We start from the raw sequence: 25275 nt of genomic DNA on the forward strand, positions 1-25275 counted from the left end.
TCCCAGAACTCCTCTGAAGTGGACAGTGGAAGAAGTGAGACATTCACCCCGCAGCTGACATCAACACACAGAAGGAGAGTGTTCAGAACAAATCAAACTCCATCCCGCCTTTATATGGTAACTAGTCCAGTTTCATGGTAGCAAGAGCCCATGACATAGCACAAATGAAAGAAACCCTTTCTTTTTTTGGCCTGGAGTCAGGGAATACATAGAAAAGGAGTAAAGAGAGGAGGACAAGGGATTACAAATAATAAGGAGCACCCCAGAAAAGTTTGAGACCACTGGGGTTTCCAGACAATTCCACTCTCAGCTACAGGGCTGTGGATCACTGGGTAAGGCACTCAACCTCTCTGAGTCTCAGTGTCCTCACCTGTTAAATGTGAATGATAATAGGACATCATCTTCCTCAGATTGAGGTGAGAATTAAATTATGCATCGTACATAGTAAGCCTCCTGTAAGTGTGAACACTGTCTTTGTGGGTGTTACAGAAGTAAGGGGGAGACTGAGGGAAGGGGCTTTTCTATCCCATCATAGGCTGATGGGCACATTTAACAGGTACAGCCCTGTTAGTACAGAAGGCTGAATTTTACATTTCTAGGAATGAACTTGATATTTCAGTGTCACAGATAGGATCCAGAAGTAGCTGAGAAGTTAACAGAAAATTTGACCAGAGTGATTCTTTGTGGCAGGCCCTCTTTGCCATGGGTGTGCAGTTCACAACCATGCCTTAAAAGACCCCAGCATACCCCTGGAAGCCTCCCTGCAGACCAGATCATGAATCACAGGAATTTCAAGCCTCTTGTGGCAATGGCAAGAGGACCAAGGTCAGCACCCCAGGGCCAGAGGAGGCAGGGTCATCATATTCCTTTCCAGAACCTGGAGAGCACCTGAGCTCCTGTCCCCAACTCCCTGTAAGCCTCATGTAAGTGTGAACACTATCTTTGTGGATGTTAGAAAAGTAAAGGGGAGCCTGAGGGAAAGGGCTTCTCTGCCCATTGTAGGGACAGAAAAGCTAACTAAAATAGTTTCTTTGCCTTCACAAGAAATGATAAATGACCCAAGTGTCATTTATGTAGATCAGAGCTAATCAGCACTCTTAAAATGAAATGCATGGGCATGTAAATAACTTATTACATGATAAAAGCATAGTTTGGAAGACGAAGTTTTTGCTACATGGGGTTCACATAGGGCTGATGAGAAGACCAGGCCCCACTGTTGCGTTGTCACCACGACCATATCTACAGTCCCATTGACTCTTCACAATATCATTGTCACTAGGGAAAAATGTCACTTGCACTAATACATAAACCTCTGATGAGGGATGATGTTAAGGCAACAGTGGTGAGAAGTCCACCTTATTGTTCCAGTGTGCCTTGGGTTCAGTGGCTACTGAAGTCTCGGATGGTTCTGGGGCTTCAAAGACAAGGTAATAAAAATTATCACTTTCCTTTTGTATCAAACTGGGACTGTTGCAATTGGTAGTTCATGTTTAGCAGATCCCTTGTGCCCTCTCTTCCAAAAGACCCTCGCTATGACAAAACTGGGGACTCTCATGGTGGAGCTGCAGTCCTGGGGAACCACTGTCATTGAAACAAGAGGAAGAATGCCACAATTCCTGTGATGTCAGTGACTTCAGCTGTTCCCATCTCTCTGCAGAGATGGGAGAGTGCAGGTAACATGCCACTTCCTTCCTTGTTCACTCACTAATTAGAACCCCGATTCTGTGAAGAACTTCAGCAAACACATTTTGAGTGTTTTGACACAGCTTCTCTGTGTCAGGCTCTGCTGTATATGCAGGGACTAGAGAAATGAAATTCACTATTATCACCCTCAAGAAATGCACAGACTAATGAGAAATGGGGTCTATATGTAACCACTTACAAGACAGAGCCTAAAATCCTGTCTTAGTGGTTGCAATATGGTATTATGGAGATACACAGGAGGGCATAAAATTTTTAGGGAGGGAAGCAGGAGGCAGAGAGCATCACACAAGAGGTGGCATTTAAATTGACCCAACAAAGGGAGAGGATTTTGCAGAAGAGAGGGGTGAGGACTCTTTCTGGCTTTACTCTGAAGATATTTATAAGGCAGGAGTGCCGCAGTCTGGCTGGGCACAATCAGAAGCCAGGAGAGGTAAACTTGTGAAGCGGGCTCTTGATTAATTTTTCCAAGTTTCTGGCTCCTTTCCCCAAGCCAGCTTGGAGATTTCTGAAACATTCGTGTCAAAAGTGTCACCTGTCTCAGATCACCTTGTTTTCTAATGAGTAGTTCTTGGAAAAGTTTGGTCCACCCACTAACAACATGAAACTCACCTAGGGCCTCGGTAGAAATGTAAATTCTTGGGCCCCAGTCCAGATTAACTGAACCTGAAACTCTTGGGACTTCACATGATACAAATTGAAGGTTGGCAGCGACAATTCTAACATATCCAGAAACTCTGGGGCAAATGTAGTGGTTAAGAACAATGTGGATTACTTTCTGAGTTCCTTTCTGGAGAAACTCCTGCCTCTAAGAACATGGTTGAGACACATTAGGCAGCCTCCATAGTGGATGGGGTCACAATGACCTTTCTAATGATTTCTGTAAGGGTCATATTGTTACAGGGTTACGGGTCTTCTGAGAAACTGAAACAGCCTGAAGTCCCCCTTTCAAACCCTGATTCTTGGAATCAAGTCAGGAAGATTTGAGACAGTGTAGCTCAGAGTTATAGGCACCAACGAGTTTATTAGAAGGAATGGGAAAGAGGAGAGGGGGACACTCTTGAGGGAGAGAATGGGTCCTCTTGGAGAGGAGAGAGTGTGCCCCTGCTCCCCTCCAGTTTCACTGGACATCCCAGGGAAGTTTCCAGAGAGTTCTGCTCAGGTCCTCATCTTGGCTTTTGACTGACACCAGGATGATGTCAGACTTTCAAGTCCCCACTGCTGTGGCAACTCCAGGTCACTCTGACTAATGCTGACTGTTTCTATTTGGAATCTGTTCTCACAGATTTTATGCTTAGGCCTTATCTCCCTGAGTTCTGGGGTCAGGTCTGTGTAAGGGTCACAAAAGTGTCCCCGTTCAGATTAACTTGTCCTCTTCTTATGACTTTTTACACCTGCATTTCTCCTTCAGATAATAGGCGGTTTGCTGAGGAATGTAACATATCCTATTGATGTAAGCCAGTTAGGGCTAGAGGTAGAAAGGAAAGCATTTGGATCAGCACAGAGGGCCCAGTTTATAGATTTATTCCCTTAACCTCATGTTCTCACCACTCATGTCTGTCCCTATCAGTATCAGATGGAGGGCAGAGCTCTGGTCAAAGGTCCCTCATCCACACTTAACTTTTCTCTCCTCAAAGCAGATGGACTGGGAGTCTTAGCTAGGCACTCTCGGGGCTGGCTGTGGGGTAATAATTGGCCTTCTTAGTTTTGCAAGTGAACCAGGCAGCCCTCCAGGGTTCAGCTTAAGGGCCCCAAGGCAGGCACACCCAACCCACAGGGAGAGAGGGTGGTCTGTCATCTGACCGAGGCCTGTTTGGTCAGGTGACAGTAGTAGAGCATACTGGCAGGAGACGCGGAAGTACAAAGCTCCAGCGGCCGCGGGAGCCTGCAGACGGGACCTTCGCCGCCTGGGGGACATGTTGTCCTGGGAGCTGGCGCGCACGCGCCTCGCGCTCCCGCTATTGCTGCTGCTGCTTCTGCCACCCCCACCGGGCCCGGCCAGCTGCGCGGCACCCTACGACCCCACCTGGGAGTCGCTGGACGCCCGCCCACTGCCCGCCTGGTTCGACCAGGCCAAGTTCGGCATCTTCATCCACTGGGGCGTGTTTTCCGTGCCCAGCTTCGGTAGCGAATGGTTCTGGTGAGTGCGCTCCCCCCACCCCAGTCTCCTTGCACGCTGCTTTTTGTCTCTCCACCGAGGACCCCGGACGCGCCCCAGCACGCCTGTTTACGGCCTATGGCTGCCCGGTTGTCAGTTTCGCTTGGCCGGTTCCAGCGTTCGGTTCCCGGTGATGATGACTTCCTGACAGCGCCTGGGGCTAGAAGAGCACTGGACAGTCCTTCCTCGTGACTGCAAGTTTCCAGACACCGACCCTGGATCGACCTCCTCACCTCCTGGAGCCTTGCGCTGGTCCAGCTGGAGTTATGACACTATGTATGCCGTGGAGCGACCCGAAAAACCAGTTTGTGTCGGGTAGACCAGTGCCTCGGACTCACGTCCCACTGTTGTTAGGCGGCTACCTGCCCACTTTCAGTCGTTTTGCCTTGAAGTATGGTCCAAGTGTATGTGGAAAGGCTTTCATTTGTTTTTGTTTTTGTTTTGAAACCGGGTCTCACTAAGTTGCCCTTGCTGGCCTGGAACTCCGGGGGACTCCTGCCTTAGCTTCCAGTGTGGCTGGGATTTCAGGCGTGTGCCACCCTGCCTAGCTAGAGCCTTCTTTAAAAGAGTGACACACGATAGCATTTTAACATAGCACACCAATGTGTGATGGATGGTGTGTATCCACCAGAGATGCTGAGGCAGGAGGATGGGAGTTGGAGTCTAGCCTGGCAACTTAGTGCGACCCTGTCTCAAAAAACAAAAACATTTAAACCATTAATAGACTGTCATATGAAAAGTGCTACACAAAAATGTTTGTTAGATTTTATCTTGAGATTTATATGAAATGTGCATGCGATTTTATAAATGGTTACACACACCTTTTCTGATTAAGCGCTTCTAATATTCAGCTCTTCAAATGAGTGTGTACATATTTATATTTGTGTTCAGCTTTCTGATTGTCACAATTTCATTTGTAGTTCACTTCTTTTTTTTTTTTTTTTCCCCTACTGGTACTCTTACCTCCCAGCTACATCCATGGCCCTTTTTATTTTTAAATTTGAGACAGGGTCTCCTTTTGCTTTGACTGGTCTTGAACTTTTGATCTTCCTGTTGAGTTAGGAGGATCCCCAGTTGCTGTTATTATAGGTTTACACTACTGTGCCAAACTTGTAGTTCAATTTAAAAAATAAGAATGTTGGCTGGGGAGATAGCTCAGAGGCAGAGCATTAGCAGCATGCTGGAGACCCTGAGCTCAATCCCCAGCAGCATAAATAAATAAATAAATAAATAAATAAATAGTAAAAATGCACCATAGATCACTTGTGGTATTTTCATTTCGAGGCATCAAAAACCCAGGTAAAAGTTGTAATAATAAGATTTTATTGTCTCACAGAACAAGAAGTTTAGAAGTAGTTGGCTCACAGATGAATCAAAGATGCAGCCTTTGTTTGAGGGCTTGGTCCTTCATAGTTTTATGATAGTGTCCAGGCATCCCAAGCCTCACATAGCCTGCAATCTTGCCCAAAGGCAGGAAGGAAGGCCTTGTTTGTCTTTTTTGCTCGGAAAGAAACCATTCCCAGAAACCCCCAAGCCACCTTTCCCACAAGGTCCACTGGCCAGCATAGTTCTCACTTCTGTGACCTACCTACCATGGAAGATGGGAAAATATGTATGTGACTTTGGACCAGGCACAGGGCAGTACTCAGTATGTATTATGTTTACCAGCGAAGTCTTCACAGCCAGAAGAGCCTCCTTGTCATCTTTGGGGATGCAGTGCTGACTGTGGATTTGTTTATCCAGTGGAAGTATTCTTATAAAAGGAGAGGCGACGGACAGGCAGAAGATGAGTCCGAGATATAGCTTGCATCTGTTTTGTAAGGATAGTTACTGTGGGGTTGATTACATGTGTTTTAGATGTACATTTCCTTATGCAGCCTTGTGGAAGCAGTTTAGGCTCAGTTCACTCTTGGTCAGAATGAATACATGTGACAAGTCATTCTTGAAGGCTGAGTTAACTTGTTAAAAATAGCATCTTCTTATTTACTGTTGCTTCTTTTTCATCTTACACCCAAAATGTGTTTTCTGCTATTGAATACAGTAGGGGTTTGTCTCTTTTGAAGCCCTAGTTTCTTGTGTTACAAAGCACTTAAAGGTCATTCTAGGTATTGTGATTTAAAAGTGAAGAACTAAGAGAATATCTAGCCAGGTTGTCCAGAATGCTTTAATTTCAGAGCTGAGAGGATTTCACAGTGGAAATAGAGGAAAAATGAGAGGGGAGTTTGGTTTACATCAGCTTTTCTTAATACAAAGTCAACGGGGAAGTTGATGGGGAAGCCAAGAGGATCTGGATAATTTTTGAGGAACTGGGAGATACTAGAGGGATCCAGGGCAATCATTTCAAATGGTTATGTTTGTGTTGTTTATGTGCTACTGCTCTTCTTCCCATAGGTGGTACTGGCAAAAGGAAAAGAGACCAAAGTTTGTGAAATTTATGAAAGATAATTACCCTCCTGATTTTAAATATGAAGATTTTGCACCACTATTTACAGCAAAATTCTTTAATGCAAATCAGTGGGCAGATATTCTTCAGGCCTCTGGTGCCAAATACGTTGTCTTGACTTCCAAACATCATGAAGGTAATGTGCACACAGATGCTGACAATGCTCAGGAATTGACAAGTTATTCCTTTGCTAAAGCAAGGTCATCCCTATGAGATCAGTTCTCCAAAGTGGAGACTGACATTTAAGACTACATGTTTTACCTAAATTGAGAGACAGTAGGGATACAGACAGATCACATATTTCACAGAACAAGATGGCCACAATTTATTCTATGCACAGTTGTTTCCAAGCATTACTTAAAGCCAACTGAAGTGGGATGAGAGTTAGAGTTTCCAAGAGGAATTGCATACTTACCTTTCTTCCCTCTGAATACTTTCTGTGAAGACACCATGAAGTCTATGTTGCAGTCTTGCAACATTACTGATAAACTTGACTGCAGTTTTGACTAACTCTTAGGTGGCCACATGGTACAAATGGTGGATGAGTTACTAGTGATCAACACAGATTACCTGGAGGGAAAAGGATTATGGAACTGCAATGGTGCCTAGAAATATCATAGTTGGTTGAGGAATATCTAAAAGAAAACACAGTGGTCCTACACTAAGACTGCACTCCACCCATTACCACTTAGTATCATAAGACCAAGGACACATCAATAAGTTTATTGTCCCAACCTCATAATTCATTAGGTAGTTTCATTTCCATGACCATCTTTGCCTTGATATAAGAAAATTTACCTCATTGTTTTTTCTAGGAGTACAAAGGAAATAGGAAGGGAGGAACAAAAATTTGGAATTAACTTAGAGTATTTTCCCCTTTGGCCACAGTCTGAAGCTTCATGATTCCTCCTTATAGATATTTCTGCTGAGATGGATTTTTAAGTGTGTTTTCTTGAGATCATGTTGATTTCCTGAAATCTAGGAACTTCCCCAACCTATATGGCACAAAGTATTACTTAGTGAGTGTATTTAAACACCACCACCAACAACAACACAATGATCTTAATCAAGCTGTGAGGAGAGATGACACAGCCCACATTTATACATTCTCAATTTTTATTGCTCATGGACAATGTGCTACTGGTTCCCGTTAGGAGGGACCAACACTGTGTGAGCATATGGTGGAGATACTGAGTCAAAGATCCAAGTGGTCACTGCACTGCCTGACGTTAGGATATGTCAAGTTGAAAATATTTGAGTTAAGACCTCAAATGTTAACACTGCTTTAAAGCGTACCCCAAATGTCTTTGGAATAAGTACAAACTATTTTAAAAACTTCTTGAAATAAATCTGAAGAGAGACTCAATCTTAGACTTGACTGGAACAATAACATGATACCTATGATTCTTCGAGTCTTTCATGTTGTTTCTTAAGCATTTCAGTTTATATCTCTCTTTGAACATGTTTATATAGAACAACTAGCAATCAAAATGCACATTCCCATTAAAATATTAATTATTTCAAAATACTTGGGTAATGGTATACTACTATTTTCTCAACTATTTAATTGGTAAATTATTCACTTTTGGGGCTGGGGTTGTGGTCAGCGGTACACTGCTTGCCTACCATGCGCGAGGTGCTGAGTTTGATCCTCAGCACCACATAAAAATAAATAAATAAAAATATTGTGTCCAACTTACAACTAAAAACATTATTTACTTTTGTGTTTAGAGTAGGGTGAGGTTCCAAATGGTGGGTAGCATGAAACTACTGGGAAGTAGTGTCTTTTCTGCCTCTTGGTTAAATGAATTGTCAAGATCAAGGAGATTGTTTACATATGGATCCCTAGTGTTCTAGAATCACACTATGATAAAACAGACAATCCTACAACCAAGCAATATACCTTCACGTTTGGATAAGAAGTCACATAAGAAACTTGTAGGAATGCATCATCTCAGAAGCTCCATTGTAAACAGTGGTGGTCATTGTTGTAGCTCGTGGGTATGGAAGGTGTCCCCATCTTAGAAGTGACCTGATGTTGGTGGTTTATTTTGCTTTGATCTTGAGCTGACAGTTGGCTGAGCATAGTGGGGAGCACTGCAGACATGATGCTGCCCTTCAAGGATCTCAAAGTCCTAAGGAGAAAAAAAGAGATCACACTATACAGACCTTACAGTATACCCTGAGTGATGTTTTTAAAGATTGAGTTTCCACTTTGTTTAAATTCTCATTTGTTTCTCTTATAAGAACAGAATATGAAAAAGAAATGCTAAACTATGAAAAAAATGCTAAACAATTGTCACTTGTTTAAGTAGTTATTTATATATTGCATCTGAGTTGTTTTGGCATTTTTATGAGTGGAAGTTTACTGAAGTGAAATTGACAATGCTTACAAAGGGTTTTAATGTCACCTTTCAGGCTTTACTTTGTGGGGTTCAGAGTATTCCTGGAACTGGAATGCCATGGATGAGGGACCGAAGAGGGACATTGTCAAGGAACTGGAAGTGGCCATCAGGAACAAAACTGACTTGCATTTTGGACTGTACTATTCCCTTTTTGAATGGTTTCATCCACTCTTCCTTGAAGATGAATCCAGTTCCTTCCATAAGCAAAAATTTCCAATTTCTAAGATGTTGCCTGAGCTCTATGAGTTGGTGAAAAAGTACCAGCCTGAGGTTCTGTGGTCAGATGGAGATGGAGGGGCACCAGATAACTACTGGAACAGCACAAACTTCTTAGCCTGGCTGTACAATGAAAGGTATGTGTGCTACTAGGTGCCTGTAATTTCCCAGGAGCTCCTAATTTGCATATAGCATTTAAATTTACATACTTCTTGAAATATTTCCTTTTAGGCTCACTTGTGGTATGGAAAGTGTTACAGGGTTGGGGTCTGCCAAGAAACTGAGGCAGCACAGAGACCCCTCCTCCAAATCCCCATTCTTGTGATCAAGTTAGAAAGAAAGATTTCAGACATGTCGCTCAGAGTTACAGGCACAAGTTTTTTTAGAAAGAATAGGAAAGGGGGACACTCTTAAGGGAGAAAAATGGGTCCTTTCAGAGAATAGAGCGACAGTGTGCCTCTCCTGCTGTCTAGTTCTATTGGGGGTTCCAAGGGAAGTTTCCAGAGTGCCCCCCAGATCCACCTTCTTGACTTTTGACTGATAGCAGGATGATATTAGACTTTCACATCCCCACTGTCATGACAACTCAAGGTCACTTTGGACAATGCTGACTAATTCTATTTGGAACCTGTTCTTGAAGATTTTATGCTTAGGAGGAATGATCCTTACCTCCTTGAGTTCTGGGGTTAGGACTGTGTTAGGGTCACAAAAGTGCCTCCACTTCACAGGAACTTGTATTCTTCTTATGACATTTTGTGCCTGCATTTCTCCTTCAGATAACAGGTAATTTGCTGAGACATCCTGTCTACTTAAGCCAGTCAGGGCTGCAGGTAAATTGTTTTTTGTTTTAAAAAAGGGAAAGCATTTGGGGGTTGGTAAGAAGGACCCATTTACAGAATTATTCCCTTAACCTCATGTTTTCACTATTCAAGTCTGTCTGTCCCTTATCAGGGAAGGAAATCATTATAAATAACACTTATTAGCTGTATCCATATTCACTTGAAATTATCAGAAGTAAACAAATCAGGAATTAAATACAACTTTGTTTTCTGATTTTGAAGTCAGACTAAAAATCAAAGAATCAAAAACTTTAGAAGTATTATTTTTGTGAGTCCCTCTTTTAATCAATTCCTCTGGTCTGTTAAGGACCTTGTACTGCATTTTGATTACATTTTCACTTCCTCTGATTGCTTCTTTTTATCATCCTACCTTCTGATAATCTTTGCCGCTCTGTCAGAGTCAACCTTGTCTGTCTTCTCTTTCCAGTCATCCTCAGTATTCTCACCTCTTCCCCTTCTTTCCTGTTACTTTCTTGAGCATTCAAGACTGTCCTGTGTGAATTGGGAGCTCTTACTGAATTCCTTCATTAGGCTAGAACCATGGGAACCACATTTACATTTGTAAGCACTTGATACTGTGCGGTAAAGTCAGGAAACCTGCTTTTGCTTCCTTGGTCTACAAAGCACATAAGTACATGTTCTGGAAAACTCTTGATACCAAAAGTGGTAGTGCTTCCAGGTGCTCCTTCTGAGAAAAAAGACTGGAAGCCATCTCCTTTGGTTTGTGAATCAAAACTGCCTCTTTAGAGGTGCTAAATATCTTGTAGAGGAGGAAGATGTTCATCTTTAGCAAAGGAATTTCTGTCATTTACAACAAATATTTTGAAAACAATGGAAAAGCATTTTTCTGAATAAATTCATGTCTCAGTTACATTCACATCAGGATTATGTTCTCAGAGCAAAATGGATCTGGGACACACCCAAATTGTCATGTCTGCGATATGTTGAAGATTGGAACATTTGTTCTTGATACAGCACAAGCTTTTTACATTAGCTTGGGAGAGGGGGCAATGACCTTAATTTATCCTCAAGAAGTTGTATCTGACTTGATCTGAAAAAAAAATTGACACAAAGCCCTGTTATGAGCTGTATTAAAATGCATTTAAATGAAACAGTAGAAAGTAAAGAGGTTGTTAATGATTAAATGTATTCCTTGTGACAAAAGAAAAAAAAAATTGCCTCCTTTAAGTGGAATGAGTTCCTTCTATGTGAACTATCAGTCATGATAAGAAATGTTGTGAAGTTATTTCACATGATTTAAACAGTTTATTTTTCTGAGATTCTAAAATACTAAGCACAATTAGAGAAGAAAGGTTAGAATATACATTTGAGATTATTGGAGAAAAATATCTTGAGTATAAATCTAGTTTGGGGTGCCATTCACAGTATGGGAGGCAGAGCTTCAAATAATAGTACAATGCTCTTGTAAGTGCTGTGTGTGCTAGGCACTGGGCTGTTTACATCAATTATTTTTGTTCTAATGATAATGAGGCAATTGGTTATTCAGAGGAGTTAGATAACCTGCTCTAGATCTTGGAGCTAGAAGGTTGACAGAGCCAGAATTCCAATCAACCTGGGTCTATTTGACTTTAGCACTTTGGGGTCCCACTCTGTCATTCTGTGGTCATTTTTCAGGAGTGGATTTTGGCTAGACCTCTTTTCAGTGACATTTCCTTTTGCATATAAGACACATTTTCTTTGAAAAAAATTATACTTCTCATTTCAGCCCAGTTCGGGACACAGTAGTCACCAACGATCGCTGGGGAGCTGGCTGCATCTGTAAGCACGGTGGCTACTATACCTGCAGTGATCGATATAACCCAGGACACCTTTTGCCACATAAGTGGGAAAACTGTATGACAATAGACAAGTTTTCCTGGGGCTATAGGAGGAATGCTGACATTGGAGACTATTTTACAATTGAAGAGTTGGTAAAGGTACGGTAAAATGTGTGATGGCCATTATTGTCATGTTCTTTTTTTTTGAATATTTTCTTTTTAGTTTTAGGCAGACACAATATCTTTATTTTATATTTATGTGGTGCTGAGGATCAAACCCAGTGCCTCAAGTATGCTAGGCAAGCACTCCACCATTGAGCTACAGCATTAGCCCATGTTCTTAATAGTGAGGTTGGGTGGCAACAATTTCTTACAAGTGGGGTAACTTGATGACCTGCAAACACAGGGCATTACTCTATGTCTAGGTTTGTTCTTCTGGATAGTGACTGTATGTCCACAGAAAATTATGATGTATTAACACATGGAAGATGGATTTTTTTAAACCTAAGAACTGTATTTATTCTTAATTCTCTAGCAACTTGTGCAAACAGTTGCATGTGGAGGAAATCTTTTGATGAATATTGGACCCACACTAGATGGCACCATTTCTGCAATTTTTGAGGAGCGATTAAGGCAAATGGGGACCTGGCTAAAAGTCAATGGGGAAGCCATTTATGAAACCCACCCGTGGCGATCCCAGAATGACAGTGTCACCCCAGATGTGTGGTAAGTTTTTCTGGTTACCAAGTTCCATTTGATAGAGGAAGGCATTTAAATTTCTCAAAGATAAAAATAAGAGCAGAATAATAAGGGACATCAGATCATATTACCCATCCAAAGCACTTTCCAACTTTACTCAAATACAAAGAGAAGAAGAATTAGCATATTTTTGAATACTTAATGTTTCTCAAATTCTAGATATCTCCTAGGAAAGGACAAATTTTAGCCCAAAGTTGTCAGCTTTTACAAGAGCCATTTAAATAAGTTGTAAGCCATTTAAATAAGTTGAAAATGCTGAGTGGATAAATTCTAATTTTTGCAGATGTTATATCCTATCATATTAGCAAGCAAGAAATATCCAAGAAAGGAGAAAAAAAATCCAAATTACAGAGGATTTGGGGAAGATGTCCAAGTAGGAAGCACCAGGTATCTGTCTCCCTACTGAGACAACAGTTGTAATGGTATAATTTGTCTCATGGCCAACAAGCACAAGATGAGATACTTAATATCATAATAATTAGGGAAATGCAAGTAAAATCCATAATGAGATACTACCTCACATCCACTAAGATGGCTAATATCAAAAAAGGGGAAGCAAGTGTTGATGAGGATGTGGAGAGACTAGAACCCCTGAGCACTGTTAGAGGGAATGTAAAATGTTACAGCTACTGTAGAAAACAGCATGGCAGTTCCTCAAAAAATAAATCATAGAATTAACCTATGACCCTTGAGTTTTACGTCTGGGATTCATATGTGCCAGGCAAGTGCTTTACCACTCACTGACTTATTGCACATCCATGTTCATAGCAGAATTATATTCACAATAGCCATCCAAGAGTCCATTGACAGATTAATGGATAGGCAAAAGGTGTCATGTACATATACTGTGGTATGCACATATTATTCAGCCTTGAAAAGGAAGGAAATTCCAACATATGCTACACATAGATGAACATTCATATTATGTAAAGTGAAATAAGCCAAAAGACAAATACTATATGATTCCATTTTGCAAGATATCTGCAGTAGTTAAACTCAGAGACAGAAATTAGAATGGTAGTTGGTGGGAGGTGGGGCAGAGGAGGTGGGAAGTGATTAATGGGTACAGAGCTGAGTTCTATAAGATGAAGAGAGTTTTAGAGATGAATGGTGGTGTTAGTTGCATAACATTATGGATGTATCTAATAACACTGAGCTGTACACTTAAACAAATTTAAGATGATAAATTTTGTTATATCTTACCACAATTAAAAAATTGGAAAAAATCAGTCTCAAACAACGGCATTATTCTTATTGATTAAAAATGTGTTACTTGTTTATACTATGCTAATAAATCTAAATCTGATGTTTCTTTAAAATTAACTTGCTTAATTTTCTTTAACTAATATCTTCCATAAAAGTTTTTCCTCAAGTTTCTACCTGATCTTGGGAAGTTTCTGTGTGCCAATGAGTACCCAAATTACACTGCAAACCTAATGGTGTTTGATGTGGGGCCTTCATATGCATACATAAGTGCAGTCAGTGAAGTTCTAAAATTGCACCCCAATGCCACCTAAGTGAGTGCTTCCTGATCAAATATGAATCAGAAGGTTAAACTAAATGTTCTTGCTCAATCGTACTTAACTTATAACTTAAAACCTATAGTCAACTCTCTGAAGAAAATAAAGAAAGGCAATCTATTCAAAGGCAAATAATTGAAAAAAAAAGGTGTTTTTTTTTTTTTTTTTTCTCACAATTTTATCATGTTGGATCTTGGAGAAACCCTAATGAGAACTCAGTGCCAATTCTTCATATTACAGATAGTTTAAATCTAATTTTGGAATTTGCTTCTGTGTTTTTAATTTCACAATCATTAGTATTATCTATCGAGTGGTGTTGCAATAACTAAAAGTAAAATACAAAATATTTGATGTGACCTCTGAAGCTGAGTGTCTCCCTCCTTCTCCCTCATTCTTGGGAGCTCTTCTTAGTCTCAGAAGAGCTCCCAAGAGCTCTGCCTCTCCTTCTGCTTATGGTCATCTACATATTCCCAGGTCAGACCTTGAAATCCTTTGAGAGTTTAGCCTTAGCTCACTATCCCTGTTCCCAGAACAATTTTTAAAATACTTCTTAATGGTTTTACTTTATCTATTCACAGTTCTAACTTGCTGTGTGACCTCTCTCCTAGGGATTTTGTCTATTCTACCTTTGCTACCCCTTCCTTTGGTTACAACTTAGATTTTGCCGCACATTTTCCATGGTTTTAATTTGAAACATTCTTATATCTCAGCTCACTCCACAAGCCTGTCAGCCTCCAAAGGGATTTATAATCCAATGATCAAATGTCTTTAATACTATCACATTTTCCCTGTCCCTCAGCCCTCTCAAGTTTTCTTTTCTTCCTTATCCAGGTCAGATCTCTGGCCCATCACTGCAATAAATCCATTGCACATGCCCTCAGCTCCTTTGCCCTCTCTCTGTTGTATTCACTTAATGTAAAATCAGCTTTGGTTAAGTTAAGCTCTAAGTTTAGCTCTAATCTTGGCTGCCCCTAGAAAGATAATTGTCACTAGAAACACATGTACACACGTACAGTGTCAATTTATATCACTTTGATTTAAGGTCATTTCTTGAGGGCTTTTTGTTTTTTTGTGGTGCTAGAGATCTAACTCAGGACCTTGCACATGCTAAGCCAGGACTATATCACTGAGCTACACTCCCACTCTTAATCCTTGTTTTAAGGATCCCATCCTAAATCCTATACTCAAGGATATTGTAGCAATTCTCCATTTTTACTGTGTGCCAATACCATGCCCTTTTTGTTATATAAGTCTGTAGTATAATTTAAGGTCTGCTATTGTGATGCCTCCTGCATCACTTTTCTTGCTAAGGATTCTTTGGCTATTCTGGGCCTCATTTTTTTTGGGGGGGGGTACTGGTCATTGAACTCAGGGGCATTTGGCCACTGAGCCACATCCCCAGCCCTATTTTGTATTTTATTTAGAGAAGGGGTCTCACTGAGTTGCTTAGTGCCTCATTTTTGCTGAGGCTGGCTTTGAACTCAAGATCCTCCTGCCTCAGCCTCCGGAACTGTTGGGATTACAGGCATGCACCACTGCACCTGGCAAGGGCCTCTAATTTTTCCAAATGAATTTCATGAATGCTTTTTATATTTCTATGAAGAATGACATTGGAATTGCATTAAATCTGTATAGCATTTTTGGCAGTATGGCCATTTTGACAATATTAATCTGCTATACTACCTAATCTGCCTGTGGAAGAACATGGGATAATCACATGATTATCTCAATAGATGCAGAAAAAGCATTTGATAAAATTCAGCATCCATTTATGTTCAAAACACTAGAAAAACTAGGGATAGTATGAACATACCTCAACATTGTAAAAGCTATATATGCTAAAACAAAGGCCAACATCATTCTCAATGGAGAAAAATTTTCTTCTTCTAAGGTCTTCTTCAATTACTTTCTTTAGTGTTCTATAGTTTTTGTTGTAGAGGTCTTTCACCTCTTTTGTTAAATTAATTCACTTTGTTGTTGTTTTTTGTTTTTGAGGCTATTGTGAATGGGGTAGTTTTCCTGATTTCTCTTTCAGCTGATTCGTCATTGGTATGTAGGAATGCAACTTATTTGGATGTTAGTTTTATAACCTCCTACTTTGCTGAATTCATTTATGACTTCTAGAGGTTTTCTGGTGGGAGCTTTTTTTGGGTCTTCTAAATATAGACTATATATTTATTCTAAATATATATATATATATATATATTTATTTATAAATAAATATATATTTATTCTAAATATAAATATAGAAATGGGGATAGTTGAGCTCTTCTTTTCATATTCATATCCCTTTAATTTCTTTCTTTTGTCTAATTGCTCTGGTTAGAGTTTCAAGGAAGATGTTGAATAGGAGGGGTGAAAGAGGGCATCCTGTCTTGTTCAGTTTTTAGAGGGAATACTTTCAATTTTTCTCCATTTAGAATGATGTTGGCCTTAGGTTTAGCATATTTGGCTTTTACAATGTTGAGGTATGTTTATATTATCCCTAATTTTTCTACTGTTTTGAACATGAATGGATGTTGAATGTTATCAAATACTTTTTCTGCATCTATTGAGATAATCATGTGATTTTTGTCCTCAAGTCTATTCATGTAATAAATTACATTTATTAATTTTTGTATGTTGAACCAGCCTTTCTTTCCTGGAATGAAACCCACTTGATCATGGTGCACTATCATTTTAATATGTTTTTGTATGTGATCTGCCAGGATTTTAAGAATTTTTGCATCTATGTTCATTAAGGATATTGATCTGAAGCTTTCTTTACTTGATGTATCTTTGTCTAGTTTTGGTCTTATAGAACTTAGCTAAGAATCCATCTGGTCCTGGGCTTTTCTTTGTTGGTAGGCTTTTGATAGTGTCTTCAATTTCACTGTTTGAAATTGATCTGTTTAAAATTTCTGTGTCCTCCTGGTTCCATTTGTGTAGGCCATATGTCTCTAGAAATTTGTCAATGTCTTCATGATTTTCTATTTTATTGGAGTAGATTTTAAAACTAGTTTCTGATTGCAACTTCAGTTTACCCCTTTTTCTAAATCTGCTCTCATCGGCATATGAACATGTTATTTCTTTCATTTTAATAAAGTGCTTTTGACTCTGCTTATGTTTCCAGCTACCTGCCCATTCTTTCCTTTCCTTTCTAGTAAAATATCTTGAAAGAATCTCCAACCTTTTGCTCCAATTTTCCTCTTGAACCCTCTCTGTTCAGACTTCCACTCCCAACATTCCTCACAGTTGTTGTTGCCAAGTCCCATTGTAACCTCTGGTGGTTAATGCCCAGTTTCTCATTTTCTGAACATATTGGCAGTATTTGCCTCAGCTGACTGCCATTTCTCTTGGTTTTCATTGCACCTCTTGGCTGTTCCTCTTTGTTGATCCCACCTGATTTTCTCAACCTCTGAATCTTGAAGGTCCTGTGACTTACTCTTCGGGCTTTTATTTTCTCTCTAGTTCTTAATTCCAAAGTTGATCTCATCCATTTTCTTGGCTTTAATGCCATATGGATGACCTCTCCATGTCTGTTTCCATTTGGATGTAGAGCATAGTAAAGCTGTATGTCTAAAACGGAAGTCTTAATTTAAAAATTTTATTGTAAACTAGCTGAGTGCTGTTCTTGTTGGATCCCTAACTGAGCACAATACACAGCTGACACATGCAGACCTGGGAAGATTTGAATTAACAGGTGGAAAGCCATCTAGTTCTTGTGTCCTACACTTAGTTCATTCTCACCCCTTTTCCAGCTCCATGAGAGCAGTCTGAAAAGAATACTAGCCAAAGAAAATTATTTTCTTCCAAGCACTTCGTTTTAGTACTAGAGGAGTGGAGAGAGTGCTTTATATACAATCAGGGGGCTATTTTCATTCCTTCTTTTTTAGCGGAGACCTTGGTAAATGCACATAGAATTATTTCTAAAATAATTCTAGACCTGACCCATAAAGAAGGAGTAACATGGGATGTAACTTGTTACTATGCTTTCTATTTTTTCTTTTAACCAGGTATACATCTAAACCTAAGGAAAAATTAGTCTATGCCATCTTCCTTAAGTGGCCTGCCTCAGGACACCTGTTTCTTGGCCAACCCAGAGGTATTCTGGGGGAAACAGAGGTAAGAGGAAGTGTTCCTTTAAGTTGCTAAAATATCCTGATGAGAATATAACTTGTTTTAATTTCAAGGGGAGCCTTATATATGTTCCTCTTATATCTAATAAGAGTAATTTTTAAATGAGCTTCATCAATTGCAAATGTTTGGCCAAAATTTTTTCAAATTCTTCCTAAGAAAATTAAACTTACAACAGATATATCATCTCCATGCATATCAATATAAAATAGATATTGTTCTTCAGTCATTTTACATTGTTCAAGTTTACTGATTTTTTTCCATAAAATTGATATTTAGGTGCTTCCTCTGACATCCCAGCCCAGAACACATCTGATTTATGATTTAAGATGTCATGGCCCTACTTTTTTCTTTTTGATATCCCGGATTGAATCCATGGGCAATTAACCACTAAGCCCCATCCCCAGCTCACACCCCTTTGGTTTTCTTTTCTTTTTAGAAGTCGATGAACCTTTATTTATTAATTTATTTATTTATATGTGGTGCTGAGACTCAAACCCAGTGCCTCATGCATGCTAGGCAAGCGCTATACAACTGAGTCATAACCGCAGCCCCAGCCCTTTTTGAAAAATATTTTTTATTTAGAGGCAAGGTCTTGCTAAGTTGCTTAGGGTCTCGCTAAGTTATTGAGGCTGGCTTTGAACTCTTAACCCTTCTGCCTCAGCCTCCCAAGCCTCTGGAATTACAAGCATGCACCACCACACCTGGTTATTACCCTACTATTTTAAACTGTTGTAACCACCAGGTCTGGTAGTCAGTCCATTTTGACATATTTTATGGCTTGTTCTTTAAGATGTTGATTCCTTTGGAGCTGAGTTGCCAAAATAAGCCTTTTTGTGTCACTTTCCACATTTGTGACACTTATGGTTATCAGGCAGAAATAAGATGAGTTCAAATCTAAAGTTTAAGGACACCTTTAAAGTCTGGCTATGACATTATTTAAGTTTATCTATGTTTTCTTTGGCATCAGTTAGTATTATTATTTAAAAGTACATGGGATGCTGGGTGTGGTGGTGCATGCCTGTAATCTCAGCTATTTGGGAGGCTAAAGTAAGAGGATCACAAATTCAACGCCAGTCTGGCCAACTTAATGAGATCCTGATTCAAAATAAAACTAAAACAGGTTGTGGCCTATGAGTCAATTAATATGAAGTTATTGATGAATATTTTCTTGTAGACTGCTTATCTAGCATGTGGAAGACTTTTTGATAGCAAAAAATAAAAGTAGAAGGATTTTGTTCTTATGTTGATCCATCTGAGAAAGTTATGATTCAAAATACTCTTAGCATATGTAGGGAATAACTTCTTTTAATCCACTTACCATAATGAAAATTAAGGCTGTGAAACAATTACAGCAGTAACTGATTAAATTTATATATTATTGATTAGTGGAGGCTATTAGTAAACCTGGGAAGAAACAGTGGCTAAAGAAGAGAGTGTTTCTCCAAACATTCATTGTAAGCACTGGGCAGGCCTTGGCTGGGCAAAATGGTTCCAGTCTTTTTCTGATTCTCTCTTTGGCATTTCCCCTCCTTGGACACTTCATTTAAGATTTACAATTCTGATTCCCCCAATCTTTGTACAATTTTATTTCCTTCTTGAGAGTAATAAAGGAAAAAGATGTATTTACTGAATTGACTTAAAACTTGTAACTCTCGAAAGGTAAAAATGTATCTTCTGCTGGCCCGGTGGCACACGCCTGTAATTCCAGTGGCTCAGGAGGCTGAGGCAGGAAGATCAAGCAAAAGCGAGGTGCTAAGCAACTCAGTGAGACCCTGTCTCTAAATAAAATACAAAATAGGGCTGGGGATGTGGCTCAGTGGTCATGTGCCCCTGGAGTTCAATCCCTGGAACGAACAAACAAACAAACAAACAAAAACCCAAAATAAAAGAATCTTCTGTCAGTGGTGCTTTTTTAGAAATATCAATCACTTTTTCCCCCCCAAAAGTGGGTGGATCTGAGCGATGCATCTGGAGACATTGTGTATCTAATGTTTCTAATTTCAGGTAAAACTACTGGGACATGGAAAGCAGCTTAACTGGATTTCTTCAAAGCCAGATGGCATTATGGTAGAACTGCCACAGCTAAGCTTTCCTCAGATGCCCTGCAATTGGGGCTGGGCTCTTGCTCTAACTAACGTGACCTAATGTGCAGCAGAGAGACCCATGCTGCAGTTAGCTCTAACACTAGGAAATGATAGGTGTCTGTGATTATACTATGTGGAGGAAGCAAATATAAAATTTTATCCCATCTGATTCAAATGTATGATATGTCAAGGTCATTGTACTGTCATGTGTAACTAATTAAAACAAATTAAAAAATCAAATAATTAGAAAACACAGCTCTATGTTCCCTTTTCTCCCTGTTGCCTAAATTACTCATGGTATCATTTTAACTTTCACTGCACTTTACCATTTAAGTTTTTCCTCTTCACATTGAATTCACTTCCATGTGTGTCAGAGGTAGAATTATTTTTTGTTTTTAGTTTTGCTAGGAATTAGTGGTGCTATGGATTAAATTGAGTGTGTCCCCCCCCCCCACCATTCTTATGTTGAAGGTTCTAACCCCCGATGTGACTATATTTGGAAATAGAGATTTATAAAGAGATAATTAAGATTAAATGAGGTCATAAGGGCAGGGCCCTAATTCAATAGGACTGGTGTCCTTATAAGGGAAAGTGGTACCAGATGTAAGAGCACAGAAGAAAGCTATGTAGAAACATAGCAAGAAGGTCACCATCTGCAAGCCCAGACAGAAGCATCAAACCAACCAAATCTGCCAATATCTTGATGTTGGACTTCCAGCCTCCAGAACTGAGAAAATAAATTTCTGTTGTTTGAGCCATCTAGGTAATTGTGTGTGTGTGTGTGTGTGTGTGTGTGTCTTGTTCTGTTACAGCAACCCTAGCATACAATACAGGTATTTAATAAATTTGGCCCAATGTGTATTTCCAATGTATCCAGTAATAGTCTTTTCCCCTCTTAGTTATAAAACTGATACATGTTTATTATAGATATTTTAAAACAAATTCTCCAAGATGAAATTGCTACTCAGATTGGCACTACTAATATTTTAGAACACAGTCTTCCAATTGTTTTCCCCCTGCAGAAGGAGAGGTTAGAAAGAGGTATGAGATTTGAGGTGTGGGCCTATTTTTGAAGATGGGTTAATCTGAAGGCTAACTTAAATTCATAAATTTGTTTACTTCAAGCAAATTGAAGTTGAAAACCTATTTGAAAATTAGGAAATCTATTCAGATCTTCTCTTATAAGGAGACAAAAATAATTATGATTTTTCAAATGTAAGTTTAATGAAAATTGATTAAGGAGCTCATTCCCCTCAACAAAAGATGTTTTATATGGCCATATCTTTATTTGAAATGCTATAGATTCCACTTTGTTACAAGCAAATGTAGAAATGTGTTTCAAAAAAGTCCTTCAAATAGTGAGATTAAACATTATTTTTATTTCCTAAAATCATGCCAAGGTTGAAAACTTTATTTTTAAAATTACTCATTGTTGAGGTTCTTGAAACTGATCACTATTTTTTCTTGTTGAGACAGGGTCTCACTATATTGCCCAGGCTGACCTCAAACTTCAGGGCTCAAGTGACATTCTTGCCTCTACCTCTCAAGTAGCTGGGATTCAGCTGCAATTATTAAATATTTGAAGCTATGCCAAAGAATTTATGTGGATAAATATTTCAGTAGTTCCTAAATCCCAATTAACCTTTTATTAGAGATCCACTCTATGTAGATTTTCATGATTCCAAACACTATATGAAGAAAAACAACACAAAAAAAGGAAAAAGAAACCAACAAATAAACTAATACATAAAGGAAAATGACAAAACAAAATCCAACCAAATGGTATTAACGGTAATCTTAAGGCAAAAGTAGGGTTAGCTGTTTGAAGAAATTATTCTTGAGCCCAAAACTTGTGAATTGCTTAAATTCGTACCTTGCTTTTATGGTTTAGATGTGGTGTCTCCCAAAAGCTAACTCGAGAGAGAGACAATACAAGAAGGATTGGAGGAGAAATGATTGGGTCATATCCTCAACCTATCAGCAAATTAATCCATGATGGGATTACTGGTAACTAGAGGCAGGTGGGGTGTGACTGGAGGAGGGAATTGGGGGTGTGACTTTGGGGTATATATTTGTATCTGGCAAGTGAAGACTGCTTTCTGATCACCATGTGAACTGCTTCCCTGTGCCATACTCCTCCACCATGATGTTCAGCCTCACCTCGAGCCCCACAGAATGGAATTGGCCTTCTATGACTGAGACCTCTGAAACTGTGAGCCCCCAAATAAACTTCCCTGTGCCATACTCCTCCACCATGATGTTCAGCCTCACCTCGAGCCCCACATAATGGAATCGGCTTTCTATGACTGAGACCTCTGAAACTGTGAGCCCCCAAATAAACTTTCTCCCTCTACAATTGTGCCGGTTGAGCCTTTTAGTCACAACAGTGAAAACGTTGACTAAAACACCTGCCCATCTTGACCTCTTAAAATTAAGAATGAAGTTATGCTAAAAATGGAAATACTTCATGAAATCATAGTTAGAGACAGGGTTTAGTAAATGAGTAGCTATGAGGGAGCTATATGAAAAAAATTCAGTATTCAGAAGTACTGATGTTTTGCCAATAACCAGACTATATATAAAAAAGTATAGATCCTAAATTTAGATTTATTTAAAGTATATTTTGTTTATATGTGAAATGTACTACCACTGGGTAAATTACAACTGTAAAGACAACATTTCCAAGTGAGCTAATACTCAGAGTTTCCAGGTGAATAATTTGGGGGGAACACTATTATACTATTATAACAAGGATTTGAAACACTCCAAATTCTTAAAATGATCTGAGGCATGGAAGGCAAGGATTGAGGATGGTTAGAAATCAGACCTTTCACTACCTATCTAACCCAATAGTTTTTTATCCTCTCACTAATTAATCCTTTTCCTAGAGTTGCTCATAGGCACAAATTTGCCTTACTTGAATTTCGGTAATTTCTGATTTACTTTTAATGACTATATATTAAAGGCAGAGTAAACCAAACTATATATTAAAGGCAAAGTTTTAGATTGAATAATATAGATATTGATGTTTGTTTTGCCATTTAAACTATATATTAAAGGCAAAGTTTTAGATTGAATAATATAGATATTGATGTTTGTTTTGCCATTTTAAAAATGAATATCAATTTAATAAGATTTATCTCATTTTCTTCTGAGTGCCATATTGAAGAATGTAATTGCTCTTAGAGGTCAGACTACAAATAAATATGAATTATAACAAACCTTCATTTCATTTTGATTAAGTGAAAAACTTGGTTAGATAAGAATCTTCTTAATTTCCAGATAAAATAAATGCCCATATAAAACTTTTATACATATATAATAACAAGCATATTTATGCAAGTTTGAAAGTATAAAAGTAGAGACAGTTTAAAGTCATCTCCATTTAATCATCAGATTAACTGATACTGTCCATTTCCTTGTAAAAAATAGATTGATGCCCAGGACAAGCTTTAGGCTTTTATTTGGTAAGCTCATCCATTTCCAGTTGCTAAAATATGTATAAACCAAAAGTTAGTTGAGTATGTGACTATCATAAGTTGAATAGTGTTCTCAATAATTATGAACATGATCTCACTTGGAAATGGTGCTTTTACAGATGTAATTAAGGATTGAGACAAGCACATAGTGGATGTGGGTAGGTCCTAAATACAATGCCAGTATCCTTAAAAGAGACTTTAGAAAAGGACACAGAGATACATAAAGCCTTGTGAAGATAAAGCAGAGATTTAGGGTTATGCTACTACATAAATCAAGGAATGCTTGGTGCCACCAGAGGCTGGAAGAGGCAAGGAAAGACTAGAAGGATCTTCCCTAGAGCCTGCAGTGGAAGTGCAGCCTTGCTGATACCTTGATTTTGAATTTCTAACCATATCTGTTGTCTTGAGCTTTCTGGTTAATAGTAATTTTTTTATAGCAGCCCTGAGAAACTAATATGGTTGCCAAATAGATTATGCAAGTTGACATTTTATTTTTATGATTATATTGATGAATGTTGAAGAGTTATAGTTTCTGGGAAAGCCAAGTTTAATACTTCAGAAAGAACAGATAAAATATTGCCCAAGTGTTAAAAATGCTATTGGTTAAGTGTAGGCAAAACAGTACTAACAAACTGGAGAGAACTACAATAAAAATGTACAAAAATTCTGCCCCTCTGGTTCACAGCCATGCAATGAAATCCATGTGATTTGTATAGGAAAGACAATTATAGAACACTTACAGTGGACCTCCACTGGAAGGCAGTTCTGCTAATCACTCCACCACCAGTGTTCCAGCTCAGCGGCACATACTGAAGTTAGAAAAGGCCTGGGTCCTATGAAAAATCACTGGCAAATAAAGAATATTTATATTATAAGTTAAAATGTCTAAAATATGTGTATATGATAATCTGTTTCAAATAACTTTTTAGATTAAGCATACTAAGTGTCTGACAAAGCAACTCTAGTATTACTAGAAAGTAAACTAGTAATGCCTAACACAAATAATTTTAAATACATATGGTTTTACCTTGCTCTCTTTCCAGCAGCCACAACTGTACAGATGCAGATGATTCCAAGTAATAATTTTCAATTGATCAAATGTGTTCTTATAAAACCACCCCTGTTTATTCTCAAATTTTCTCTGATGAAATCCTGGGTAAATATTGCTGGAAGACATGCATGCCCATTATATATGTTCCCTAACCTTCCAAAATGCAATTTTTCCTTCACCCAATTAGGAATGATAACAATATATTCTGTCAAACTTTGAAAGCATTCCCTCTTCTCGATTATACCTGTTTTCATTTTTTAAAACATTCTAGACATATACACTTTAGCAGTAGGCCCTGGGCCTAGCTCAGAAAAGACTTCACAATTCATTTTCTGCCTTTTACTATTTAGCTATGTTATGTTAGAGAGACATAAATGATGTTTGAAAATTATCTATTACTGAAAATATATCTAATACACTAATGATACATAATGATTAATTTATTTCTGCCATAATTCCCCTTCTATATTCAGAACTATAAAGTTACTAGAGACAATGCATTCATTTATTTTTCAGAAAGTAATGCTATTTATTTTTTTTCTAAACAAGTTAAAGCAACTATATTAGCAGTTAAAATGAAACCTAAAACTTGTTCTTCCAAAATAACAGTAAAAGCACTATGGGACAATAATGGCAGTAAAATATTAACTCAACAAATCTATGTTGTATTAAAATAGTTTATTGCAATAAGATTCATTGTACTCAAAATCATTACAAAGTAAG

At 38.6% G+C, this 25275-nt stretch overlaps 1 protein-coding gene and 1 long non-coding RNA gene across 2 annotated transcripts; one reads left to right on the forward strand and one right to left on the reverse strand.

Annotated features, from left to right (window-relative positions):
- Positions 1-3548: 3548 nt before the first annotated feature.
- On the forward strand, positions 3549-20784 carry Fuca2 (alpha-L-fucosidase 2). The gene is made up of 7 exons (XM_027938420.2): positions 3549-3841; positions 6251-6438; positions 8721-9060; positions 11489-11699; positions 12076-12266; positions 17815-17923; positions 19943-20784. The coding sequence occupies exons 1-7, from the start codon at positions 3618-3620 to the stop codon at positions 20081-20083; spliced, it is 1404 nt and encodes a 467-aa protein (XP_027794221.1). The 5' UTR covers positions 3549-3617; the 3' UTR covers positions 20084-20784.
- On the reverse strand, positions 5162-25057 carry LOC114095246 (uncharacterized). Its single transcript, XR_003583222.3, has 3 exons — positions 24242-25057; positions 8206-8437; positions 5162-6872 (listed from the first exon to the last, which is right to left on the reverse strand). It is a non-coding gene; the product is annotated as an uncharacterized lncRNA (long non-coding RNA).
- Between the last annotated feature and the right edge of the window lie 218 nt (positions 25058-25275).

This window comes from Marmota flaviventris, chromosome 6 (assembly GCF_047511675.1).
Source record: "Marmota flaviventris isolate mMarFla1 chromosome 6, mMarFla1.hap1, whole genome shotgun sequence".
Classification (NCBI taxonomy): domain Eukaryota; kingdom Metazoa; phylum Chordata; class Mammalia; order Rodentia; family Sciuridae; genus Marmota; species Marmota flaviventris.